The 27956-nt window shown below is 36.6% G+C and overlaps 1 protein-coding gene across 3 annotated transcripts in view; it reads left to right on the plus strand.

Moving 5' to 3' along the window:
• Positions 1-850: 850 nt before the first annotated feature.
• OTOGL (otogelin like) overlaps positions 851-27956 on the plus strand; it is a 128157-nt gene continuing 101051 nt past the window's right edge. For 2 of the 3 annotated variants that reach the window (XM_028105500.2, XM_028105502.2), the window contains exons 1-10: positions 863-938; positions 1982-2021; positions 2980-3028; positions 7788-7854; positions 9506-9604; positions 11151-11305; positions 15333-15454; positions 18686-18891; positions 24112-24239; positions 24604-24710. In XM_028105500.2, the coding sequence (XP_027961301.2) occupies positions 863-938; positions 1982-2021; positions 2980-3028; positions 7788-7854; positions 9506-9604; positions 11151-11305; positions 15333-15454; positions 18686-18891; positions 24112-24239; positions 24604-24710 (1049 nt within the window). Of the gene's footprint in view, positions 939-1981; positions 2022-2979; positions 3029-7787; positions 7855-9505; positions 9605-11150; positions 11306-15332; positions 15455-18685; positions 18892-24111; positions 24240-24603; positions 24711-27956 lie in introns of all 3 variants that reach the window. The other variant, XM_088025646.1, reaches the window with a different exon arrangement.

A 27956-nucleotide genomic window follows, 5' to 3' on the forward strand; every position in this document is an offset into this window, starting at 1 on the left:
TATTAGAGCTGTTCTGTGATTCCCATCCAGGTAGTCAGTCCATCACTTCCAGAGAAGAGTATGCTTCCTGCTGGAATAAGAAGTCCTCCTTTGTTGTCTCATTAGGTACCCATCATAGTGGATGGAAAAATTGGGGTGTGAAGGGAGGGTCTTCAGGGCTGTGTGAGTTACTTTAATTTCTTTGTAAAGTCAGATATTAGAATATCATCTTCTTGTGTTATTTACTACTTGTGTGGCAGAATGTTTAACAGGAGGATGTGTGGGCACAGGAATATGTCAACATAAACTACATTGTAATGGGACTTGAGTTGAAAATATATGCATAAAATAATTTTAGTTTACTTTTAATTTCTAAAGAAAAAGTTACGAGAACATCTAGACATTTGAAAAATGATTGATAGGATTTTATTTCACCTTTTTTTCAAAGGACAGGTAATTATTTTAAAATAAAACACAGATAATAGACCAACAATTAGGAATACTGGTTATCTTCTGAGACATCAGGAGATAACAACAGGCTTTTTGTATTTTTGGTGCTGCTGTCTCTAGAAGTTGTAAAGGGCTAATATAGCCTAAAAAGGTGTGTGATGTGCAGGAGTGGGGTAGGGTGTAACTAATACGGGCTTAGGTAAGCAGCGGCCACGCATCACTAATGAGACACTCAGCCAAAGGCTTGCTGGCAAGCTCTAAAGCTTCAGATGCTGTAGGTAGTTAGAAAGACTGGAATTTCTTTTTGAATTACCTTATTACAAAGTTATATTTATAAGAATTTGAGCACTCTACACATACGCATAGTTCTAAGATGCCATAATAGTAAAGACCAACAATTTGGTTGCATTTCAGGGAGAAAGGCTCCACTGAAATGAACATTGTGAGGAAACTCAATTTAATGATACCTCGGAGACTATTCTTGCTTCATATACTGTTTTCATTACAAGGTAAGAACTTATATGAAATTTTTACCTTATTTTATTGTGCTTTAGTCTCTCCTGCAACTGATGGGAACAGCACTTTGGAGTCATTAGAATGGATATATACTAGACGACACCCGGACCACCTTTTTGAAAATTCTTAGTAATGTAGATAATTTGGGACTTTGGTTTTAATTTTTTGAGTCTTTTCTTCAAATATTAAAATTAGGCTTTTATCATGATAGGCAACTATACTGGAAGAAATTCTGATTCTATTTTTTTCTTTTCTAAAAGATGATTTAAAATATTTTTCTGTATAACTTAAACATTTGAATTTTATAATAAATTAAGAGAAATTGAGTACTTAAACTTTCTTCATGCCGTCAACCCAAAGAATGGTAAAAAGTTGTTTGTAAGAAGGACTTTATCATTTAGGGCCACGAATTATTTTCAATTATTTTTATGGCAATTCTATTTCTAAGTTAATGTTTATAAAATATTCTCATGAGGAAAGCATTTATTTACATTTACTTGGTAAAATTTAATCCCTGAAAAGAGCTGTATATTTTGGAGCTTGTAGGGGAAGTGGGAGAAATTACTGAAATGTAAGACTAGCGAGGTCATGGACCCTATCTTCCAATCCTTGTAGTGATTGAAATTCCAAGGAGAAAATGTCATAGAGTATTGAGAGCTGGAGGGGACTTTCAAGATGCATTTGTCCAATACCATCATTTTTTTTTGATGTGTTTGCTAGCTTGCTTAAGCTTGGCATTTGCTAAGTGGCAGGACAAAGACTAAAACTCGGATCTCTGACTCTAATCCTTCCATGGTATTATGTCTCTATGAATCTAGGTACACTGTTCCTTCTATCCAGATTAACAGTCCCACTAATATCTCACAGGGAATTGGCTGCTCAAAATCCACTAGAAAACGCAAACTAACTCACAGCAAAACTCAGTCTAAGTTTTAGAATTTAGGTTAAAATGATCTGTTTAATAACCAGAACATGGGACCAAGATATTTGGATAATTTTTTTCCCATTCTTATCTGTGTATATTTATCTCTGGCAGGATATATTTGTGCATCATCCATCTTGACAAAAGTATCAAAGTGAGTATTTCTCATTCTTTCTGTCCTCTAAAACATAAGGCTAGTGGGAATGAGCATAGCTCAGAGGATAAATGTATCTGCTTTTGAAAAAAATAAATTAGATATTTTATAAAGTAAGGGCATGAGATGGGTTCTTTAAAAACAGTTCTACAAATTAAAAATATCAGCCATTCATTTCCTTCTTTATGAAGAAAGTTCTTTCTTTTCATTTTAATTATGAGTTCTTAGTGGTGTCCAATGACTATAGATACTAAAGAAATATTACTTTCACTTCAGTGGTTTATAAAGAGGTTATGTTGGGTAATTTCCCCTTTTCTGCTGTTATTATTAACATACATCATTGATTATAGATGTGCTATATCTTAACATGGAGTAAAGAAATATTTAGTGATAAAAACAATAAAATTGTTCTAGCACTAACTAATGAAAATCATTTTCGTACTAAACCGATCTGCTTAATGAAAAGAGGAATTCTATTCATCATTTGATTTTGAGAGATCACAATTTGATGTCCTTATTCACAGTAACATTAATCTGTGCTTTATGACACGGAAAGGGAGAGAAATATTATGTTTGGAAAAAGTGAATGCGCTCTTGGTGAATACTTACCTGACCAGTTTTATGAAGTCATATGGAGAAAATATCGTGTGTGTCAGTGCCACAATATTACATGATTTTGTTTATTTCTCTATCTTGAAATTCCTTCCGAAAATTCAGTTCACATCAGAGATTGGAGAGAACCCCGGGACACTCCTGAATTTTGTAAAATGAGACAGCACCACCACCCAAATCTAACCCCTCCAAGAGGGGAGGGGGACCTTTTAAATGTTAAACCAAGAAAGACCTCTTTGATAAAGTGATGGAAATCAGGAGGAAAACATCAGCTCTCTCCTGGGAAAGGCTTGTTCAGGTTGCCTAGGGGCCTTTGACTATACAAGTTCTTTTTGTTTTCTTCCAGAAACGGGTTTAATGAAAATCGACAGAAAAGAGCTCTTTTAGCAGCACAGGTAGGTTATGCGTCCGATGGAGACAGGCAGAGAAATAATCCACTCTGCTTTGGGACTCTGCTGTCACTTCAACAATGAGACCTTTGTGAAGGGGAATAAAATGCTAAAAACAAGACAGGACAGAGAAGAGGCAGAGTAACTTCTCTACTGCTTTTCTGTAACCCTCAAATTCATGCTTAGTTCACATTGACTTGTTCGCTCAAGTGGTTTTTTGCTGTTCACCTCAGTTACCTACCGATAGGCTCACAGCACGTGTGGGAGATATAATCTCATCTACTTGCCAGAAATTTTTAATTGGTTTAAAAATGAAGTGCACGATCAGAGCAATGACAGTCGAACAAACACAAGTAAGCAGGGGCAGAGAAAGGTATACGTGTTGGAAAAGGACATTAGAGGTGACCTGGTGTTCTGATAGACAGCTTCGATAGTGTCTGACAAATCTCAATGACAGACACTTCTGGAGAGGTAACCTTTATTTTTGGAGAGACGTGTAGCCCTGAATCTGAGAAGGCCCTTTTGCCCAGGTCCCCTTATATAAGGGATGTTGGATAAGATAATTGCAATATTTTTAAACTCTGATTGGAATGTCCAAAGAGGTGGGTTAAAAAAATATTTCTCTGTAAAAGATAGCTGGGAAAATAGAGCATCCTAACTTAAAGGCATGTATGGGAAAGTAATGTGATTTGGGTATTTATAAAGCAAACGGCTTATGTATTCAAGGAGGCCTTTGTCAAATCCTGAATTGCAATCAATTCTTCTAGTATTTTCTGGTAAATGCCTGAATTTTTATATTTTTTGGTGTTAAAGAGAACTGAAGATGGATTTGACAATTTAGAGGACAGAACTAATTTATTCTTATTCAAAATAGAAATCTTTTTTTTTTTGGTACTTAAATGGACAAAAGATTGGAATGGAAACACTTTTTTTTTTTCCTTAAAAAGAGTGTTTTGTGTACTTAAGTACTTATGTATCATGTGAAGTGGTTAAAATGGCTTTTCTCTGAGAAATTTAACTATGTTTGTCAGTTGACCATGTTAACCACAAAAAGACATCAGCATGACTCAGTAGAAAATCCAATTTTGAAAAAACTGCATTTTGATGAACCCACCAGTGTCAAAAATCTGTGAAATACACCCCAAAGTTGTCATATAAAGTGACCTCTGGACGGGGTTATACTGTTGTCCATTTAGATATTTCTAGAGTTTGTCTAATTTACCCCAGAGGAGTTACCTTTGGTTAGTAAATAAGGAACACACTTACCTTGTCCTGACTTCCCTTTTAGAGAGAATGAAGAGCAGCCACCTATACCTGCTCTTCTATGTCCTGCAGCGAGAGAATGCATCAACATTATGTAACATCTGAACAGGTTTTAAAAAGAAGAAATGCTGAGGGCACCTGGGTGGCTCAGTTGTTTAAGCGACTGCCTTTGGCTCAGGTCATGATCCTGGAGTCCCGGAATCGAGTCCCACATCGGGCTCCCTTCTCAGCGGGGAGTCTGCTTCTCACTCTGTCTCTCCCGCCTCTCATGCTCTCTATCATTATCTCTCTCAATAAATAAATAAAAATCTTAAAAAAAAAAGAAGTAACCCATTAAAAAAAAGAAGAAGAAGAAACGCTGAAAAAGAAGGACAGTGAGGTCATAATCATGCGTTGCACTGTTTAGGATTGGAATTTCATCTGTTGTAAGGTAATTCTTGTCCACTGACTCACAACTCCTGCTCTAGGAAGACGGAGCATTGATGGGTAGATTATCCGTGCAAGTAAGGATTCAGAAATATGTTGGCAATGAGATGAACAATGAGCCAGGAAAGGGGAGACACGGACTCCTGTCAGTGGTGTATTTGTGTGCCACAATGATTTCTCATCCAAAGATGGTTCTCTGTGCTCCTCACCGTCCTGTGGAGACGTTAGCAGCAAGGAGGAAGAATTGGCTGGCATCTTTTATCGGTTGTGAATGTATGCACCTGCTGCCTGGAATTCTTTTGCATTTGTGTTACATTTCAAAATTTGTCTCCTGAAAGCAGGTGCTGAGACAGACTTAGGTGCAGCCAATTTATGTGGGGGAAGTGCACAAGGGGGGAAGAGAGAAAAGTGATATCAGGAGGGGAGTGAATCTTATAGAGTATGTTAAGGAGGGGCTCCTGGGGCTTAAGCTTGGTGGGGTCCCCCTGAGGAGCCATGTAGAATGAGTTGTAGAATTGTTTCTCCAAGGGATGGGGGGAAGTTGGGGTACTTATCTACTGATTCCCGTCTCTCATTGGCTGAGGGTGGCCTCTGGGGGGCCTTCTATCCCCATGAAGGCATTTTCTGTGGTCTCTCCTGCTTGGATTCTGCACTGAGGCAGAGACAGAAAGAAGCCAGTGCGTGAAGTTGAAGGGTCTTGATGTGCACAGAAACCCAGATGCAGGTGGGCTGAGAGAATGTAGAGGGAGATTCAACAGAATCTTTTATAGTCATGGTTCTAAACAGGCTTGGCAGGCAGATCATTCCTATTTGAATAATGCCTAAATTCAGTTCAGTTGGTATTTGTTGGTGACATTCAAGAGACCATGCTAGAGACATAAAATGAATAGCGGTGCTTATTGTCTAGATACTTAATGCTTCGCGAGGGTAGGCCGGAAAAGAAGTCATTTCTGTGTAACTTGTTCATGGAATCTAAGATGCCATCAATTATTTGCCATTATTTATAGGACTCAAAAATAAAAGTGCTCCCAATTATAAATGTAAGATGCCATTCTGAGTTCAGGTTGGTTAAAAAAGTAAAAGCTATGTGTGGGTCTTGTCTTAGCATTGGTGAAATGTTGAATGATCCCCGGAACATGTGGTCATTAGGATGCTGAGGCAACTAGGATGCTTCTGTGGCCAGAAGGCTGGTGTGTTGAGCACTTGTCATTTCCGTGGAGGTGTAGCCTGAGTTGGGTGAGAGGATATGGAGCCAAAAAAATTGATATATTCTAGCCTTGGTCTATTCTTGTCTGATGTATTCAGTTTTTGCCCAATAATAAAAATAGGTAACATATTTACAACCCTTGTGCCTGGCTCTACTCTTGGGGCTTCACTTACCCCATTTCACTGAATACAATTCTACTTTTATTCCGTTTTATAGATTGGGAAACTTAGGTTATGCAGGTTAAATAATTTGTTCAAGGTTATAAGCCTGTATGAAGCAGAGTTGAAGCCTCTATACAATTTTAGTGAGCATCACAGATAATTTGCTGGAGCTGAAGTCAGATTTTGGTGCCCAGGAATATTGGTGGCTGTGCTAGAGGTAGGCAGTTGGAAACAAGATGGCTGCAGACAGGATAAGATTTGCTGTTTTGGGGGAATCAAAGTCAGAGACTGTTGTGAGTTTAACTTAATTTGAAGATGGTGGCAGAGGCAGAAAGGGGAGATCGAGCAGTGCGGATGAAACCTGGGAGGAATGAGAACAGGAAACAGTGAACCTGGAGGCATAGTGTTGAGCAAGGAGTTTAGAAAGGAGTGTTGAAGTTGAGAGAGAGTGTGGGAGTGCTCTTCTTTGACATGGGGCAACTTTGGCTATTAAAAGAAAAAGTACTTCATTGGGAAATGCCAAAATAAAACTCTGTGTGGGAAGGAGACCAGGATCCATTGAGGTAGGACTTTGTACCTGAAGTCACATTCCCTATCGCCCCTTTCTTCTTGTCCTTCACCCTTTCCAGTTTTTCTAACAACACCTGGTACTCAATTTGACAATTATGTGGCAGATTTTGGGAGTGTGTGTTCTTCTGGTGAACATAGAAATGCTATTTGAAAGGGCATTGCTTCAGACCATACCCTAAATAGTCAATGAGTTTGAATCAAAATCCTTAATCGATTAGGTTTAGTAATCCACAATTATTTGCTACTAAGCTATATTGACCTCCAGAAATCTTGAGGTTTATTGGGGTTGCTTAGATTAATATAAATCTCTTTATTGCTAATTCTTCATGTGTGAGGCACTATGCTGGAATTTTTACATACATCATTTTAATTTATTTTCATAACTGCACGATTAAGTAGATACCATCATTCCCATTTTACAGACAAGAGAAAGAAGGCACTAAGAGGTTAGGAAATTTTGTCGTTTTTATTGTTTAAGAGGTTAGGAAACTTGCCTAAGAGTATGGACTGGAAGAATCAGGACTCTCATCCAGGTCTGTCCGATTCCATAATTCATACTCTTAACCATTACCCTGAAGAAGTGGGGAGTCTATAAAAAGATATATTTGAATGTTCTATGAACTTCAAAGTGTCAGTTCTTTGGAGACTGAAGGGGACACACTCACACTGCAGCAGCAGAAGCTTCTGTGGATGGTATCCTCATAGATGCCTCCATAGGCAGTGTGGACGTCCCTGACTGTTGGTCCATCAGCCCCATGCATTTTCTCCAGACCCATCTGCGCTTGGAAATACCAGAGTAGAGCTTCTTCGGGAGGCAAAGCAGTCAGGTAATGCAAAGATTAGACCCCACCCACGTTCTTCTTCAAGGAGGACAGAAAGGCAGGAGAAGAATGAGCTCAGAGAGGATAAAGACTCGTCAAAGTCGGGTAAGAGGCAAAACCAAACCTGGAGGTCAAGTCCTCTAACCACAAAGGGCTCCTCTGGGAGCCACATTGAGATTGTCTCCAGAAGCGAATGAAATAGAGTCAGCACTTTATAATTTCTGTATCTGTAACAATTTCCCAGACTTCCTGATGTGCATGTGGGGCTTGAATTAAGTAATTTAACTGTCTTGAATTCTTATTTCTGTCTTTCAAAGTTGGAAGCAACGTCTCCAAGATATTTCTTCCATGAAGCTATTAACTGGGGTGAGAGCAAAATAAAAGGTCGGTGTCACACCTTCGCTTTTGTATTGGCTTTCTTCAAAGTCCCCTTTGAGGGATATATTGAATTAACTATTGCCATTTAATGCAAGGAGGAAACTGAGCCAGGGTGGTAATAATAGTAATAGTTAAGTTCACTTCATGTAGAAATTTGAATTACGTTTGGAAATAAGCAGGGTTAAACAATTAGACTAGGCTGATGATTACGTGATCAGGAAGAACTCTCACTGGGTATCAGACAAGTTTTTTTCTGAGTCATTAACTGGCTCCTTGATTCCTCGGCATCCTTATTTTTGCTTACCCATTTCCCATGTTCATTAAGCAGAATGCTGATGAGAGTTTAAACTTTAATTCAGATTTTTCATTTTACTTAAAATAACAGCAATTCTTGGCTAGTTTTGGCTTGATAACTTGTTTTCAGGAGAATAAACAGGGCTATAAATAAATTTTTGAAGGAGATACATGTGTTTGTTTAGGTGTTTAGATATTTATTTATTTATTAGATATTTATTTATTATAAAAATGTAAGATTGTGATCTAAGATAAGATTTAAAGGGGAAAAAACTGCGTTTAAATTTGTGAAAAATGTAAGTTTTTACCTGTATTGATAATCATAATTGAAACAGCTCATTTTTCCTCAGTTAAGATGTACTTAGGGAGCTGTAGGTCTTTAAATGTAGAGAGGTATTTTAGCTCAATGGATCTTAAAGGTAGAAGGACAATAGGGTTTTCTGATTCTCGACTTGGGCAGAATTGTGGTTAAATCATCGCACTTAGTTAACTACCTCCCAGGACCTTAGCATATTACAGAGAGATACTACTTTATGGTGACCCAGAGATGTGCTCTTATTCTCTTGATGTGTTACTTAAATTCTTCCTGCTTGAAATTTGCCAAGTGCTCTTTGTCCTCTCTCCTTATTAGAGGAAAAATTTTCACTGTGATTCATTTGCATTTTCAAAACTCACTCAGGAGCTCATAGTTTCTTGCTTTCTCTTTTCAACAGAATCTTTTGGGACAATGTTTCTTTCCACAAAAAATATTTTTGGTGATGGCCAGCCATGACTTTGGTTTAGACCCCATTAAAATTAAGTATGGGTCAGAAAGAGTGTATTATTTGTAACTGAGCCTGAAGATTAATTAACACACATACTTTGAGTGAAATGTTTAATTCTTCTCTTCAAAAATGAGAGTTTCCTTTTGGGTTTTTTTATACTTTGCCTGATTCCTCGAGCTAATGATGGACACTATTCTTTAATACAATGCTTCTTCCTGGAGATGGAACCCTTTGGACGTGCAGCTGGGGCCAAACTCCATCAACGGAATCTTCTGCAGCTTGTGCATTTCTGGTTCTCATCATCTGGGACAGGGATTCCTTACATGGGAACTTGACCTTTCAATTGCTTGAAGGAAGCTAACCTTTGCTCTCAGGGTAGTTTGAGATGTGAAAGCCTGTCTTTCTTGTTTCACAGCACACATAATGAAATGAACTAGATAGAGACTTGACGAGCTTAATTCTTTAGCTCATCAAGGCAAGAAGCCCAGGGTTCTGTTTGAATTAATAATGGTTATGGTTAGTCCAAGCTAAATCTTGACATGTTATGTTTACAAGAACTGATGCCCACCAGAAGATAACTTATCTTTTTTGTCCTTCAGGTTCTTGTCCTCATGAATGCCTTAACGGAGCTTTCTGTTCTAAGACCGGTACATGTGACTGTCAAATATTTCAGGCACTTGGGACACGGTGCCAGATTGGTAAGTTTCAGGGATACTTGAGAGAAATTATAAGTCAAGGAGAACTTTAAGCTGTAATTGGCTATATCAGTGTTCATGCCCTGGGAGTTGGGGTAATCATATTGTGTATTAACTCCAGTGTCTGTAATTCATTCCTATAATTTAGAAACAATGTAAAAGAAAATGTACAAGTCCACTTTCCCTTCTCACTGATCTCCACTACTCCCTCAAGTGTTTTTTTCCACTTCCTGGATGGACAACATCAGACCATTAAACCCAAGTTCTTATTCATTTCTGTTTTTGTTTTATAAATTAGATTTGCTATTTGGAGCCACTCATTCTTTTTGACTTTGAATTAATTAGACATTCTGTACATAAAATAGAAACAGTTTTGAGAGCTCTTAAAAGGCAGAGGGCCCTTTAAAAATATTTTTATCCACAGTGCCTAGGATAGGCTCCTACATCAATAAGGATAAATATTAATTTGTTTAATAAGTATTTATGGAATATCTACTAAATCCCAGGCCTGGCACTGGGGATACAATAGTGAATAATATGGACATATTTCTGCCCTCTGGGAGGTTACAGTCTAGAGGAAGGGACAAATGCACAAGGGATATACATTAGTTATACTTGTACCACATGCTATAAAGGAAAATACAAGATTCTGTGAAAATCTGCAATGGCGGTAGGGCTCACTGTCAGAGAAGATCGACTAAAGAGTCACTCTGTTTTTTCCTGAAAAGGGCAACGTTGGTCAAGGCTAAAAAATTTAGGTAAAATTACAAAGAAAAGACAATGTTTGTGCCTTATCTCTGTGCTCCCTGTAGCATTCATTAAAATGTTTTACATTGCGTGTTCAGTAAAGGTCATTGATTTCCATATTATTCTAAAGGGAAGGGTCTAGAAAATCAAAATAGAATAGAGGGTTATCCGCAAAAGGAAGAAGGGAGGTAGTCATGAAGACAATAGGAGATGAAGTTGTACGATTTAAGATGACTATTGCTTGAAATTTGGCCAGTTTAACGCTATGAATTCCTAAATTCCAGCATACTTCGGATGACTAATGCTCTCCATCCCGAGCTCTCAGACATAAACATGATCTTTCTTTTGCCAGTGGTTATTTTTCTCTGTGGACACTCTTAAGATATTTTTGAAAGAATTGCTGAGTCTGGAACACTCTAGTGCTGCTTATGCAAATTTTTAGGGCGCTCAGTGGTAACATTTCTTTCTTTTCTGAGCCATTGTGTTTGTTTTATCACTATTACCTTCTTTTACTGTATCATTTTCCTTACTATTCTCTTCTTCCAGTCTTCCTTTGGAAGCAAAATTTAAGGAAGTATCTAACATAAAACCTTTCTTCAAAACAACTTGGAGACCATGTTTTCCTTTAGGAGAGTTTAATAGTTTTGAGAGCAGCTCATAATTTTATTTAGTTATTTCTTTCTGTGATATTGACGATTAAAGAAGAAAATATTTATTTTAATGAAAATGAGAATCACCTACTTTGCCAGAAACAGGGCATTACTTCTTTGATTCTACTAAATCTTATCCTATTTCTTTTCAGTGCCAAACATGGGCCATGGCAGAGATGGGATTTGCAAAACATGGGGACAGTACCACTTTGAAACTTTTGATGGCATTTACTATTATTTCCCAGGAAACTGTTCTTACATTTTTGCAAAAGACTGTGGTAATTTGGAGCCTCACTACACTGTATGGGTAGGTGATCCTAGGGCATAATTAACGTAAAGATTTTTTTTTCCTGGCAAAGTCTGTATTTTTAAAGGACTGGATAAATGATGGAAAATACATAATAATCATAGCACGAATACTTGAGGCTCTGACTAGGGAAGAAGGATTGGTTCTTAATGGGATGGACCCAATTCGTAGCTAAATTGAGTCTATTCTATTGAGATGGAGCTTTGGACTGGGAGAGAATTACAGACAATGCAGAATGTCTATATCACGGATGTCATAATATCAACTCCAGTTGATATCCCCATTCTTCAGATTTTATTTGAACATTTTGAAGAGGGAGTGGATTTGGGTGCTAACCAAATTGCGCATACACATTTCCTTCCTGACGCTACCATTGTGATGTACCCCTGGATTAATTTTTTTTGAAGGCACCCCTTAGTGTGAATCAGAGGCTGGCATTCAGGAAACGGATCACAGAAGCAAGGCCCGAGGACATAGAGACAGGCAGCTACTTACTAGGTCGGTTCATACTATATATTTGAGCTCAGAGGGTTAGTGTTTAACTGAATTCTTGATTTGGAAGAATTCCTAAGAGACAGCTCAGAATGCAAGCTGCAGAGTGGCTCTACTTGAAATAAAAAAAGTCAGGGACCTCTTTCCCTGTCTCACTCTCTTCCCCTGACTTTCCAGCTATCTCCAAGCAGAGTCAGGAAACGGCTGTGCTATCCTTTTCAAAAGCTATAACTCTCCATAGGCATCATTTGTTTGAACCTCTGTTTTCTTTTTCCCTTCTAACTTAAATTGGAGTTGCCTAAATTCTCTTCTCCTAGGTGGTGCAAATCTTAAAAAGTAGGCCTTGAAGCTTTTTAAGAGCATCAAAAGTCTTGTGACCCAGAAAGGAAATGAGGTCTATTGAAAGTTAACTTGTGGAGCATAAGGATAAAAAAATCCTCTGTCTCTTTAGATGGGGAAGTTAGTGGCATGCATCTTCAGTATTCACAGGTCTCCTGTTTTCAGTGCCTTATTGTCTGTTACTCCACCACTCTCTCACTGGGTTTATCACTCAAACACCTTCTGACTCCCTCATTGAAATGTTCTTGTCCAGGGCCTCACCCTTCTGAAGAATAAAGTGTCAACTAGATAATCTATCCTTTGATAATAGCACACAATGCTGAACTGTGCTCCCAGAGCTAATTTTGTTTCTACTTGGCTCTGTTTTGGCTGGTGGAATTTTCTTTCTAGGCAACAAATCCATTTGCTTTAAATGTCATCTTTCCCCTGATTATAGAAGTAGTTCACTTTTCTTGTAGAAAATTTGAAAATTTCGGAGAAGTCTATAAAAATAGTGTTAGAACTACTGTGATACTGACTGCAGTCGATGGACCTTTGGGCTCTCTCCGTCCTTTGGCTATTGTTGATAATGCTGCTATAAACATCAGGGTGCATGTGTCCCTTCAAATCTGTATGTTTTTATCCTTTGGGTAAATACCTAGTAGTGCAATTGCTGGGTCATAGGGTAGTTCTATTTTTAACTTTTTGAGGACCCTCCATACTGGAAAACCCTTAATTTTCCACAATATTACTCAGTCATCAAAAAGAATGAAATCTTGCCATTTGCAATGACATGGGTAGAGCTAGAGAGTATAATGCTAAGCAAAGTAAGTCAAAGACAAATACCACATGATTTCACTCATATGTGGAATTTGAGAAACAGACAGATGAACATATGGGAAGGGAAAAAAAGAGAGAGGGAAGCAAACCATAATAGACTCTTAAGGTTAGAGAACAAACTGAGGGTTGATGGAGGGGGATGGGGGATGGGCTAGATGGGTGATGGCTATGAAGGTGGGCACTTGTCATGGCGAGCACTGGGTGTGGTATGAAAGTGATGAATCACTAAATTCTACTCCTGAAACCAATATTACCACATATGTTAACTAACTAGAATTTAAATAAAAATTAAAAAAAAGGAGTTACCACTGCTAATGGCTTCACATATTTTCCTTCTACTCTTTTTTTCCCCCTCTGAATTTTAAACACATTTATAATCTTGAAATCATACTATGTATAATTTTCTATCTTAGATTTTCACTTGGTAATTATGTCAAGAACTTTCTTCCATGACAAATATTCTTGAAAAACCAAAATCTTGTTAGCTGTATTTGTTCCAGGTTATGGGATATTCAGATTATTTACTTACGCCCTGTTTTAGAAATTTAGATTTTAAAAAATATTTTCAGTATTTTAATAGACACATTGATCAACGTCTTTATGCATATATCCTTTTTATATGCCTGATCATTTTCTTTTTCTTTTTAAATTTAATTTTACTTTTATAAAAATAATACATGTACATAGTTTAAAAAATTCATCTAAGGCATCTGAAGCAAAAATGTAGCCCCTGCTTGCCTTCATTCCCAAGCCTAGCTACAGTCTGGTTCCCCAAAAGCAATTACTTCAGCTCTTTAAGCTGTTTCTTCTGGCTTTTATATTACATGCCAAAATATGCTATTATTTCTTTATCTTTCAAAGTTAAGCCTTAATCATTTCCTGCTTTGGAAGATGGAATCATCTTTCTTATATCACCTTTCCTGCCCCTAACACACACACACACACACACACACACACACACACACACACACACACACACACTCTTTCCTTCCCTCCTTTTTACAGGGTTGTATCACCATCTTAGGTTAAATGATGTGTGGTTTATTATTGTCATTTACATATTGTATATATATATATGAATTCATATAAATATTATTTAGAGCTGAGCCCAATAGTTTATTATGATTTTATTTCTCTTCTTTGTGCATTTGTATAGAGTTAACAATTATCCCATTTTTTGTTTACAACATTTTCTATATTCCAATCACTAATTTTTTTTCTTCAAACTCTCTAGCTCCATAAATTTCTTCTCAATATGGTCAGATATTTATACTTTCTTTACTTTTTGAATCTTTGATATTAATTTTGGAATAGAGTAAGAGAATCTAACATTCTTCTTCCTTCTCTTCTTGTTTTCTTTGTTCTTTCTTTCTTTCTTTCTTTCTTTCTTTCTTTCTTTCTTTCTTTCTTTCTTTTTCTCTCTTTCTTTCTCTCTTCCTTCCTCCCTTCCTTCCTTTCTTCCTTCTTTCCTTCCTTCCTTCCTCTCTTTCTTTCTTTCCAGTAAACTAATTCTCCCATCAAGTTTTGAGAAGTAATCTTTGTCTTCCCTAAAGTATTATTTTATTTTTAGAGCAATTTTATTTTTAGAGAGGTTATTAGTCCCTTTTGCAACCTTTAAGTATTGCATTGTGTAGAGCTCCATTTCATGAGTCTCTAACATGACATGGACATGAAAACTACAAATGTGTTTCTTTGTGGTGCTCTACTGTCTTCCTGTCAGAACTGATTTTTTTCCAGTACATACCATGTATCTTTAGAATAATAAGTCAGTCAGAAAAAGACAAATGATTTCACTCATATGTGGAATTTAAGAGACAAAACAGATGAACATATGGGAAGGGAAAGAAAAATAAGATAAGATAAAGACAGAAAGGGAGGCAAACCATAAGAGACTCTTAACCATAGGGAACAAACAGGGTTACTGGAGGGGAGGTGGGTGGAGGGATGGAGTAATTGGGCGATGGACATTAAGGAGGGCACTTGAAGTCATGAACACTGGGTATTGTATGCAACTGATGAATCACTAAATTCTACCCCGAAACGAATAATAATACACTATATGTGAACTAACTTGAATTTAAATAAAATCTTGAAAGAAAAAAAAGAATGTTGACACTCAACATGTAAAGGTTCAGCTCATTTAAAAAATATGCTGAATTAATTTATACTTTATAAAGTTAATTTTGTTGTCCAATTTCTCTGTTAAATCTTTTTTTTCTCTTGAAAATCCTAAATGTAGTTGTTATTTTATAAAGTGTCATAGATCTAATAGTGCTGTAGAACTGTAGACAGGCATTGTGACTTTGGTAAATCAAGTGAAGGCCTACATATCTGTTGTTGGTTCCTATGCTTTCTGTTCCCCGCCCCCCCCTTCAAGGTTCATAATAGCCCTAAGTGCCGTGGTTCAGTGTATTCCTGTTACCGGTCAATCAGCTTGTTCTTTTCAGACCAAGAGGAAATTCGAATTTATGGGCATGAAATAAAAAAGGATGGAATCAGGTAAGATATGATCAATGATATAATGAAAATAACACCATGGATTGATAGAATTTCCAAACATCTCATGCTTGGAATTGAATTATGGGTAATAGGAAGAGAGGATTTCTTTCAAACAATAACCTTAAAGTTATATCATACAGACATTAAAGCTTCAGCAAGCTCTGAGGCCAGTCAGGTGACCAGAATCTAAACAGTTTAACCTCCCTAATGTTTGTGCAGGGTACACTTAGGTTTGCACAGGTACAGATGAGATTATCATGTCTTTTTCTAACAGAGATTCAGGAGAAATTTTCATAGTTCCATTCTTCAATTATACTTGCCCTCTTTCTTAAATCTTTTCTCCTTCCTTCCTTCCTTCCTTCCTTCCTTCCTTCCTTCCTTCCTTCCTTCCTTCCTTCCTTCCTTCCTTCCTTCCTTCACAGTAACTTAAAAATAAAACTAAACCTTTGGAAGTCTTTTCCAAATGTGTATGAATGAGGTTTGGGTGTCACCTGAGACTTTCCATTAGTGTTCTGACAAAGACTCAGAGCCAATAAAAAACTGGACTTCTTGAATAGATCAGAGAGAGGCCCAGTTTTGCCTTCCTAGCTACCAAGAATAAGACCTGAGACTTTCGGGGAAGGGGATGTTTATTAGTTTGAAGAAGGGTTTTATATATGTAAAGTAGGAATACTGTGGAATAATCCATCTTCTAATCTAAATAATTATAGAATTACTCAATTTTAAATATTTCTTGGCTGAGTTATGCCAGAAAAAGTAAAATATGGGATGGAAAAATTCTATCATTTAGAATTTATTTAAACCCTGGGGATTCTTTCCAGCAGAATGGCCTTACCAACCTATGTACTTTTTTCTCAGTTTAGATTCCTCAAGGGGCAGAAGGCGATAGCATAAAGGTTTTGGATGAAGCACCAGGGAGCCAGGCACTGACCTAGGCTTTGTCACAGTCAGTGGACCCCAAGCAATCCCTCACCTCTCTCATGCTTATTTTCTTGATCATTTGGGTTCTGTACTTCTCATTTTCTTAGAAAAGAAAGCTGAGCCTTTTGAATGGGAAGATAATACAATTGCATATGTATTTCTTGGAGCTGAATTTAAGTAGTAATTTAGAACACCTTATATGGGATTTGGGGTAACATAATGGGCTCCTTAAAAATTATTATGTTTTATAAAACAAAAATGCCATTCAAGTAGATTCTTAGGAATGCGGATTCTTTGTTAAATCTCAGAGAAAATATTTCTTTGAGGATTTCCATTTGTATGATAGATTCCATTTAGGTATGATTTGTATGATGGAAAGAGGATGGTTTTCTTATTATTCAGCTAATTTGTTTATAATAATGCAGCACCTGGCCTAGGGCCTAACTCAAAGCAGGTGTTAGAGAAGTATTTACCAAAATCAAATCAAATCAAATGTTCAAGGCTCTACAAATTGCACCTTGCCTCTCTGGACTTTGGTTCTTTCACCTGTGAAATGAAGGGTTTTGGTACATATGAACCCATGAATAATTTTCAGCATTAATTTGTACATTCATTTTAGTTTGCATTGTGAATGTTTCCTGACTAGGTTGTGTGGAGTTTTTCTTAAATTTATGGGAGATGATCTAATGTTTACTATTATCCCCCATCTATACTGGCATCTTTTTATGTTATACACAGCTGGATAATCATAGTTAGGCACCTTTTATTTTCAAAAATTATATGTTTCATCAAATTTGCTATGAAAGAATCAAATGACAAATGACGAAACCAAAAAATATCCACAGCAGAACAACTGTATCTACATACGCTTAACATCCTGTAGCTAAGAAATATCTTTATAAAACATGATTTACTTTTTTTCAAGTATAGCTTTTATAAACTTGCAAATTTAAACGATATTACTCATATTGACTTTTACTGTGAATGTAATAGGAATTTCCTATGCTTATAATTTTTAATAAGAATAGATTATGGTAGTAGTTAACTAGGGTCATATTTATCTTCTAGTGTGAAGCTTAGTTATCTTCCTATTCTTTTAACTAATTCTCCATAAAAATGATCTGCAACCAGCTCTGTACAAGTGGTTGCAGATATTTTGAATTATTTCTTTGGGGACTATCACTTTGTTAATGAGTATGTTTGATTTTATAGTTTTTGTTCCTTGGAGCATGCTCTTTCTGGAAAGGAACTCACTAATTTGAAGTTTTTGAGAGAAATGTATGAATGTACCAACTAACCTCCCTCCTCACTCATATTATAGTTTATAAGTTTCATTTATCATGGCTATTTTAGTAAAAATGATTTTTTCTTTGTGTCTTCTTAATTACTAGCACCTGCTCTTTTCTGTAATTTTCGTGGATGGAAGGACAGCGGTGATTTTTCAAAAGTATTTTAGGTGACTTACTGTGGGCTTTTAAAATGTCCAGTTGTTTAGTTTTCTTCAGTTCTCTCATTTTCCCCACTTCCTTTCTATGTGTCCATGTTTGTGAAAAGTGGAAAGGCTAGACATTGGGTCAGGAGTTTAAATATTCAGTGTGACTCTTGTTTAAATAGGCTTAATTTTATCCAATTTAAAAAGTATGAACATAACCCCTATGTAATACTGTAAGACAAAGTATTTAATATTCCTAGTATTGTACTTTGCAGCATTAAAAATGTAAATTCTAATTAATCATGCCCAGACATTTTTCTTTTGGAAAACAATGACTTCTACTAAGGTGACATTTTGGGGATAGAAGCTCCTATTTCCTTATAGCCAAGTATAAAACAAAATTAAACAAAACCAGAATTCAGTGTGTTTACATATTTTCACCATTGTTTCTCCTTACTTCGAAATTGTTGACCAGCATTTTTAGATTATCTTGTACTCTCTAGATAAAAATAAATACATTTAAGCTCTTATTATTCTAAATAGACAAGGTTATTTTCCAGATTTATAAAATCGCTGATATTTAGCAGAAATGTATTTTTTGTTGGTTGAAAGAAGCATCCAATTATATGTAGAAGATCTTTACCAATGGGGGAAACAGGTACCATTATTGCTTGTCTTTTTATTTCAATATTAAATTTTTCCAAAATGTTGAGGTTTCCTCTAAGATGTTTGCTTGGGAAATCTAGCTGCAGAGTTTATTCAATAATTTTGAATAATAATGATCTTTTATTTAATTCTCAGTCACCAAGAAAGAAATTGATCATCTGTAATGAATTCTTCATCATAATTCTTAAATTACCTTTGTTTTATTTTTCAAGTTTAACATTGCCTCAGACTATTGGGCAGGTTTTCATCGAAAAACTAGCTGACTATATTTTGGTGAAAACAACCTTTGGTTTTTCATTGGCTTGGGATGGAATATCTGGAATTTACCTCAAACTGTCTCAAGAACATAAAGGGAAATCGTGTGGTTTATGTGGAAACTACAATGGCATTCAATCTGATGATTTCATCATCCAACAAGGTAAGTAAGTATAGTGGAAGAAATGTGTGGTACTTCTGAGGTCTTCTTCCTTCACTGATCAAGCTATTTGTATCTAGAAGGGTGCAACTTATCCTAGGTTGGGTAAAATTGGTACTATCACTTGCCTGCTATAGTGATTTTAAGTGAAGATTGAATAGAAACAGGTTTGTGTCATTCTGAAAAGCCATGAGCTAGTTTACATTTACTAAATTAAGATACAAGTCTTACTCATGTAACAAATATTAAATGAGCATTGACTTTATGTTAGACACAGTTGTAGGAGCTTGGGATCCATCAGTGAAAAAAAACAAAGACACCTCCCTTGTCTGGGCTTATATCTTAGTGGTTCAAACCCATTTGAGACAAATTTATATACTTTTAGACAAAAGATATTTTGCATCCAGTCTTTATAGGAATGGATTTATTGACTACCAAATAATGGTTTTGTAAAGATAATAATGTGAACAGAACTTATAAAAGTTAAATAAGAACTTGGAAAGTTTTTTTTTTTATCATGTATAATGATGTACACATCATCATTCATCTACTTCTACTAAGTCATGAAACTAATCTCAGTGAGCCGTTAAAAATGGGTTCTGTTTCAATTGAGATACTAGTGTGCAGTGGAAACAGAATAAGACAATCATAGGACACAGTTATGATTTAGGTCCACACTTAAAGGTGCAATAAAGAAGAATAATGTTCTTAATACCAGCACACCAGACTGTGAATCTTGCTCCAACGCTTACATGTTGTATAACTTAAGACAACTCATTGAATCTCTCTGATGCTCAGTTATTTTCTGCTATAAAATAGAGATATAATCTGAGTTCACAGTGTTGTCACTAATAATAATAATATATCTCGATACTATTTATAATAACAGTTAATATGGGCATATAGCTATATTATTCCCAACCCTGACACCATCTTGTAAGGTGGCTGGCATTTTCTTAATTGTACAATGAGGACACAAGGGGATGTGCCCAATGCAACACAGCTTGTAAATGGTATTGTCAGGGTCAGGTTATAGATCTGACTGACTTCATGCTTCAATAAATGTGTGAGAAACTGACTTTTAATCTGGAAACTGATTTTTAAATTGTAAAAGTGCTATGTCATACTTTTGTTTTATAGTATAAAATTCAGAGAGAAGTGTCACCCCTATGTTGTGTTTTAAGAGACAGTGAGAGTCCTACTTAGAGTCTGGGTTTTGGAGTCAGATTGTGGGGTTCAAATTCTGCTTTGCCTCATATTAAACTTCCTAAATTTAATGACATAATAATAGCATGGAGTTGCACGGATTAAATGAGATAATCCATGTAAATATTTAATCCAGTGCCTGGTACATAGCTAATACTAAATACATTTTAGCTAATTTATAATCATCTCCAAGTGTTCTCAATAAGCTTAGAACGGAGCTAATAGGAAAACATTTGATTAAAAACATTGCTTTAAAAGGCCCTTGTTAAAATGCAAACATTTTACCCAAGATGGATAATGCATCGTCAGGATTAGTTTACTAGCACTGAGAGTAAAGAACAGGGTTCCAAGCAGTCAATTTTCCTCCTATGTACAAATGAAGATAATAGTAATGACCCTGAGAGCTTCCTAGCCTTTGAGGGTCAAATGAGAAAATGTAAGTGAAAGTGTTCAAAAAGTCTGCGAGCACCACACAGATGTATAGTGTTGAGATCATCATGAACTAGTGTTTTCAGTCGGATATTTAGAATGAGAGGATTCACAAACTTGGAATCTTGAGACTATTACGAAGTAGGGTTTTGGACTCAGGCAGACCAATGAGATGGTCATTATTGATTTCTTTTTCTTGAGTATCAAAGCTTCATGAAGAAAATAATACTCAATTCAGTTCTCCGTGTTAGAGTTAGAAAAGACAATGTGGGCAACTTCCGCCGGGGCATCTGGAGAACATGGTACAGAGGTGAGGATAGAACATAGACATCTGCTCTTGCTAGAGGCAGAGGGACTGAACTAAGGATTTGAGTTAAGGGTCAGACAAACTTTAATAACCTGGAACATAAAATGGTGAGATAACTGGGCAGCATGCAGAAGAGTGTTAGCAGATTCTAGGTGGTAGAAGACCGGCGGGAGGCAAGGGGTCTGAATTATGGCTGAGTTGGCAGAAGGCGAGAAGGACCCTGCAAAGTAGGTCAGAAGAGCCTAAAGAGAGATTTCAGCTTTTTCATAGTTTTACTTGGTGCACAGTGTAAAGCAGAGTAATAATAATAATAATAAAACAAACACAATAACTTAAAAGCATGTGACAAGAACCTGCCCTCCGATTTTCTCCCATTCTGTAATAATGCAAGAAAATGTCTACAGATGAGGTGTATTACCTTTAGCTTCAACATGCCTAGTATTTTTTTGAAACTCAGCCTGTCCTTTGCTGATTAGATAAAACTTTAGAGGCACTGAGGTAGTTTGATTGAAAGCCATTGAATGCATATTTTCTTAACGGTGATTAAAATTGTATTTCTTCCTGCATTTCCACTATTCTTCAAGGATGACTTCACAAAGAAATGAGGCTTTTCAGAGTTTCTGTAGATATAGAAATATTTTAATTGATTGTCTTCATTGAGATTCTGGTTCCATAATTCATGTTTATAGCTAGCCACACATCAAAATAGAAGCCCTGGTTTACTCTTGTTTTTCCCAACGTAGGAATTAATAATGCCTCATTTTCACTCTTAGAAAGTGTTCCAACAAACTGAGGTTTCTAGAGGGGAGGAGGGTAGGGGGATGGGTTAGCCTGGTGATGGGTATTAAAGAGGGCACATTCTGCATGGAGCACTGGGTGTTATGAACAAACAATGAATCATGGAACACTACACCAAAACAAATGATGTAATATATGGTGATTAACATAACAATAAAAAATAAAAAAAAATAAAAAAAAGAAAGTGTTCCAATATGTACAAGAAATTACTTTACTTGTAGCGTATATTATATGAAACATTTTAAATTTAATTTTGCAGGCTTCCACACAACTGATTGATACTGGATTTAAAGTCTCATATATAACCAACTTTTGTGACTCTTTTATTAATGTGATGTCATAAACATAGCTAAGGATGTGGTTATAAGCTGGAATTAAAGTGAGCTCTAAGGGACTGTCCAGGTTGTTTAGTTACATTAAAATTTGTGTATAGATACTGAAATCAATGGGCCTTTGGATAATATTTTCAGTCCTACAGACTTTTCAAAAATGATGATGTTTTGAAATGAAATGTGACTATTAATTTACTTAAAAGTAACACTGGGGGCACCTGGGTGGCTCAGTCGGTTGAGCATCAGACTCTTGGTTTAAGCTCAGGTCATGATCTCACGGATCTAATACAGCCTGGGGCTCTGTACTAAGTGGGGAGTCAGGTGGAGATTCTCTGTCCCTCTGCCCCTACCCCCACTCATGCTCGTTCTCTTTCTCTCTCTCTCAAATAAATAAATAAATCTTTTTTAAAAAAAAGTATATTAGGCCAGGCTGATGCTTGGTTCAGTGTGTAACATTTCCAATAATATCAGAGATAATGAGGTGGGTCAGACAAACTTGAAAGCTTTAGGATTCTAATAATCTATTTAAATTTTGAAACTCCCCCTTTTATTCATTCATTTATTTAGCAAATGTATTTTGAACACCTACTACATGCCAGATACTAAACTAGGAATAAGCAAGAGGAGCAGCTTTGACAAACTGTTGCTCTGTATGTAGAAGACAAAAGAAATAGAAACAAATTAACATAAAATTTTGGTGAGCAATAAGACTATGAAAAAAATAATTTGGGAAAGATTAAGAGCAATAGAAGAGTATGTGTTTGGTGGTATTCCAGATCATGTAACAAAGAAGACATCTCTGAGGAAGTCATATTAAACAGAGACCTAGATGAAGTAAGGGAGAAAGCAGAGGGAAGATTGGAGGGAATTTTGAAGGATGGGGAGCAAAAGCAAGAGCAAGGTGGGGATGGGCTTGAGTGGAGAACAGTATAAGGCCACTGTGACTGGAGTAGACCAAGCAGGGATAAGAGTAGAAGGGGCGTCTGGGGGTGGTGTGTGAAAGAGGTGGGGAGTTAGGGGAGTGTGGAAGCCAGATTCCAGACCACAGTAAATTTTGGGATTGTACACTGGGAGAGTGAGCATTCTTATAGATGAACTCCCGCAATCTCCCCAACAACTGGTGTTAACGAGTGGGCATGTTCCTATCGTGAAGATGCTGAGAGAGAGTGGTTAAACACTTGGCTTGAGATTTCTTATTCTAGTGGTGCAGAAGCTTGTCACCAGTGGTAGACTGCATAAATCTAAGCGGTGAGAAACCTAAAGCTCACATCTGACAGTTGTCTTAGATGAAACTTCGAGATGTTGCCTTGTTGGTTCTGCTATGTCTTTGAGATTTTAGATTCAACCTTTGTCTGAATGTGGGGCAGGATTAATTTTCATCTGAGGCCCTGAACCTGTTTTTGGGCCAGGTGCCAAAATGATTTAAACTTGATCTGAAGCAGAGAACGCAGAATGCTCACCGCCAACCGCCTGTCTGTCGCTGCCTGCATACTAGCTCCTGAATCTTGCCTTTGCATAATGCTGGGATAAACTCAGGATTCTTTAACAACCGGTCTTGAGCACGTTTAGAAACACTGTTGATCATATTCAGATGAAATGGATTCACTTCTTCGTCTTCTCTTCGTGTCTTTTCCAGTCTTCCATTGTTTGTGTGGCTGTCTTCTGAAATCTCCACAAAAGATGTTTTTTTATTGTTGTGTACCTCAAAAATGGAACCACGATTTTAGCAAGGTTCTGACTAACATTAAATATAATGAGAGGGCTGTCAGAAAAATCTCATACCAAATTTTACTTATGTTTCTTGGTTTTAGGTATATTTTCTCCTCTCTGCAACACACTTAGGCTAATGAGTGCTTTACTGGTGTGTATGTTGTACCATTCACTTTCAATCCTTCCTCGTGTTGCTTCAATGATGTTTGCTTTTTCCCTTCAATGACTGGAACTTTTATTGGGTACTTACACTTTGTTCAATGTATTGTTTTTATGCTAACGTAATGTTATAGTCTAATTTCACCAGCAATCATTGGAATTATAAAGGTATTAAATTTAACTTTTTGACCAGGAAGTTTATGTTAATGAACTGTATTTGTGTAAAGTGATGCTAATACACATATTTGTGTGTGTGTGTGTGTGTGTGTTTGTGTGAAATAGAGGACTATACAGAAGACATTGCTATGTTTGCAAATAGTTGGTTGGTGCAAATTCCAGATGACAGCAAATGTGTACCCACACCCTCAGATTTTCCAAATCCATGCTCCAGCGGAATGCCAGCATTTGAGGTAAATTTGATGTGAAAAGTTTGGGCATGTTGGATATAATATACATATATTGTATTTGCATATTGAATATTAAGCACTTTTAGTGCAAACAGGACATGATTAAACCCTGTAAAATTCAGGGAATGTAACTGCAACAAGAATAACTTGAAGATATTTCAGAAATTGTGAATGTAATGAGTTTCATGAGAGCAGTATTCATTGTGCAAATAGGTAGTTAGAAAAATGGTGGTTAAAACCTATAAGCATAAATTACCTTCCCTTTCCTGGTAAGAACGGAGGGTCCTGCCAATAGATCAGTAGAAAAAATGAGAGTACGCATGTGTCATTAAATATGTTCTGCTGACTGCCATTCTCTTCCACACAGGCCATCTTCTTCAAGTGTCAGATTTTGTTGCAGTTCCCTTTTCTGAGCTGCCATGAGTATATTGATCCGTATTTGTATATTGCCAGCTGTGTTAATGATCTTTGCAAGTAAGTGAAATAATTAGTGCTCGTAATTGAATTTTCTTTATCCAAAAAGAAGAGCAAACACCACTTCTGTAATGTAGCCCTCTCAGCAGTTCACAAAGTGTAATGGAAACGGAGAACATAAACCGTACTAACAGCTATAAAAAGCTTGCTGGATAGTATGTACGGACTAAATGGTTTATGGAAGCAGCATGAACAGAACACAGCAATTCCTAAGTATGGTTTGTACCACTGATCCCTTTTGGAGTTTAGAGATGTCAACACATCCTTTCAAAATAATGTTTTGAAATGCACAAAATCAAACACACAAAGTTACAAAAGAAACGATTATTGAAATAGAGTTATCAAAATAGTAAAAAATGAATTTATGATATATGTGTTTTTTTATATGCCTTTCAAGTCTAACTATAACTACTATTATTAGACATAATGATGAGTGTGAACAATATTTGGGATATTTGCAACAATTGTAATAAGAAATGAAAACATTAAAAATGAGATATGAGATATCTTGTTGACAAGGTCATGGATATTGCTAAGAACGTTGTGATGTGTTTTCTATATGAGTAATTGAAGAAAATGCTAAATGTCAGTTGGGGATTAGTGAAAATAAACATGTAATTTTCATCCCATCCAAGGTCACCCAATCCTTACATTTTCTCCCAGGTTAGGAACACCTAGACTAGATGGTTGTCTAGGGAACAAATTTAGTGAGACCATCGAGTATGTTCATCCATGCGGAACTTACTATAGATTACCTATTATTGGAGTCTTTTCTACTATTTTTTTCAAAAATTTACCAAGAGTATTTGATTAACCACCTTGAATGTTCAAGAATATCTCAAGAAATTTTAATAAATCTGCATGTCTTAAAGCGACTTAAGAAGTATAAATGACACATGGGAACTTTGTTGTAAAAGATTAGACTCATTTTTGAGTGAAACCACTTACATGTCATCTTATAGCTTGTAGCTTGTTGAGAGGTTTAAGTTTATCAAAGGTGAGAACAAAGAGGGAAAGTTGAGATAATATGAAATTATCTTCTTTATTACTATCCTACTTTAATTAATGGAGATTATTATAAAAATAGTGAATATAATGATATTTTTCAGATGTTAAAATAAACTTATTTGGGATTCTTGTTAATTTTGAGTAGAGTATATATTTATATGTATAGTCTCTAAATTTTAAGGTTTTATGAACTAATGCAGGAGTGTTGAAAGAGCTCCCCATCTGCCTAAAATATTGGGGACTGACCTAACTTACTATTTTACAATATTCTGCTCCCTATTTGCTTTTATTTTTTACTTAAGTGCTCTATTGTTACATCTCTGCTCTTTTACTCAGTCTCTTTTTTAAGGATCCCCACAGGTGGTCCATGGTTTTATTTTAGCCATGTATATGGAATTAGAAATTGTTCTGATTCCACCACAACTCATTCTTTGGCCATTCTCCAGTAGTCTTTTCACTTGCCTTTGGCGTATTATCATCATTAGCGCCCACTTCTCAGGTCAACTGGATGAAATATTATTTGGCAGATCCGGGAAAGTCATTTTCCACTTACTAGTTAGGATATTGTTGGGCTGCTTCAGTTGCCAAAGTATCAGTGGCTTAAATTAAATGGAAGCTTTTATTTCTCACATATAAAGCCCAAGCTTGTAAGTGGCCCTGGGGTCATAGCATGTGTCCGCTCCGTGAGCTTTCTGATGACACAGTGGTGCTATTGCTGTCAGCACCAACCCCCCCCCCCCCCCCCCGCCACAGCCACACCTTGATGCAAGGACAGATGGGCAATATTGTCTTTGGCTAGGCAGGCCTAAGCTCAGCAAGAACTTGGGAATTCTAATACTGACAAGAAGCAGGCTCTGGAGACAAAAGAGAGCCTCTGTTATACTCACTTCATCTGAAATTTCATCGCTGAAGAATTAACATTTTTGTCTTTTGAAAGTATGATATATGTAGGCTTTAGATTTTGCAATACACTTGCTTTCTCCAAGGCAAATAAAAATAGCAGGATAGAGAAACACATTTTACTGGTTGAAATGAACCGATATCTTAAGTGATATGTTTGAGGTGAAGAGGCTGGGTTTGGGGACAGAGCAGGCATGCAATACCAAAAGAAGGGTGTTATAAATCAAGTGAGTGGGCCTTGATTAAATGGAAGTGAGAGGCTACCTTAGCCTCTTACTTGTCCAATATTTCACCTAGGACTAGGCTTACTTATATCCCTTTTCCCCTCAAGGAGATTCTCTTCATTTCTTATATTATGGGGTGGCACCACTAAGATCCTATATCAGGAGAATAGAATTATGAATCTGCTGAACACAAATTAATTTCCTACTTGCATTATGCTAGTATTTTGAATTCATTTCAACACACATTTACTTAGCAGCTATTCTGAGAGCTGAGCATTGTGCCACATCTTGGAGAAACAGAAACAGTTTAGACATGGACCCTGTCCTAGGAACTCACATTCTAATGGGGTAGAAACAGGTCTCCAGCAATGACACATGCTCTAAATGTGAGGTGCTGTGGCTGTGGAAGACAGGATTGTTGGCTTTATCAGGGAACACCTACCATGGCTCCACAAAGGAGATGACATTGGAATTGGAATCGAAAGGATGATAATACCAATCTTTGAATTTATGCCCTCCTGTTTTTGCTTTTAGGAATGATAAACCTACCCTCAGTTTGTTCTCTATACTTAATATTCTCTTATGGTTTGCCTCCCTTTCTTTTTTTTTTTCCCTTCCTTCTAGAAGGGAGGTGGGTAGGGAATGAGCTATATGAGTGATGGGCATTAAGAAGGGCACTTGTTGGAATGAGCACTGAGTGTTATATGTAAGTGATGATATCCCCAATTCCACTCCTGAAAACAATATTACACTGTATCTTAACTAACTAGAATTTAAATAAAAATTTGAAACAAAAAATGATAAACCTAGCAGCAAGGAAATTCTTTTAACTTTGCCATTCCAAAGTCAATTGATTTTTTTTTTAAAGATTTTATTTATTTGAGAGAGAGAATGAGAGATAGCACGAGAGGGAAGAGGGTCAGAGGGAGAAGCAGACTCCCCGCTGAGCAGGGAGCCCGATGCGGGACTCGATCCTGGGACTCCAGGATCATGACCTGAGCCGAAGGCAGTGGCTTAACCAACTGAGCTACCCAGGCGCCCCATCCAAAGTCAATTGATTTAAAAACAATTACTATTTAATGCTCATTTTCATTATTAAAGTTAATACCCAAAT

This window comes from Eumetopias jubatus, unplaced genomic scaffold (assembly GCF_037043125.1).
Source record: "Eumetopias jubatus isolate StellerSeaLion01/CBP00866 unplaced genomic scaffold, mEumJub1_p1.0 scaffold_8, whole genome shotgun sequence".
Taxonomy (NCBI): Eukaryota; Metazoa; Chordata; class Mammalia; order Carnivora; family Otariidae; genus Eumetopias; species Eumetopias jubatus.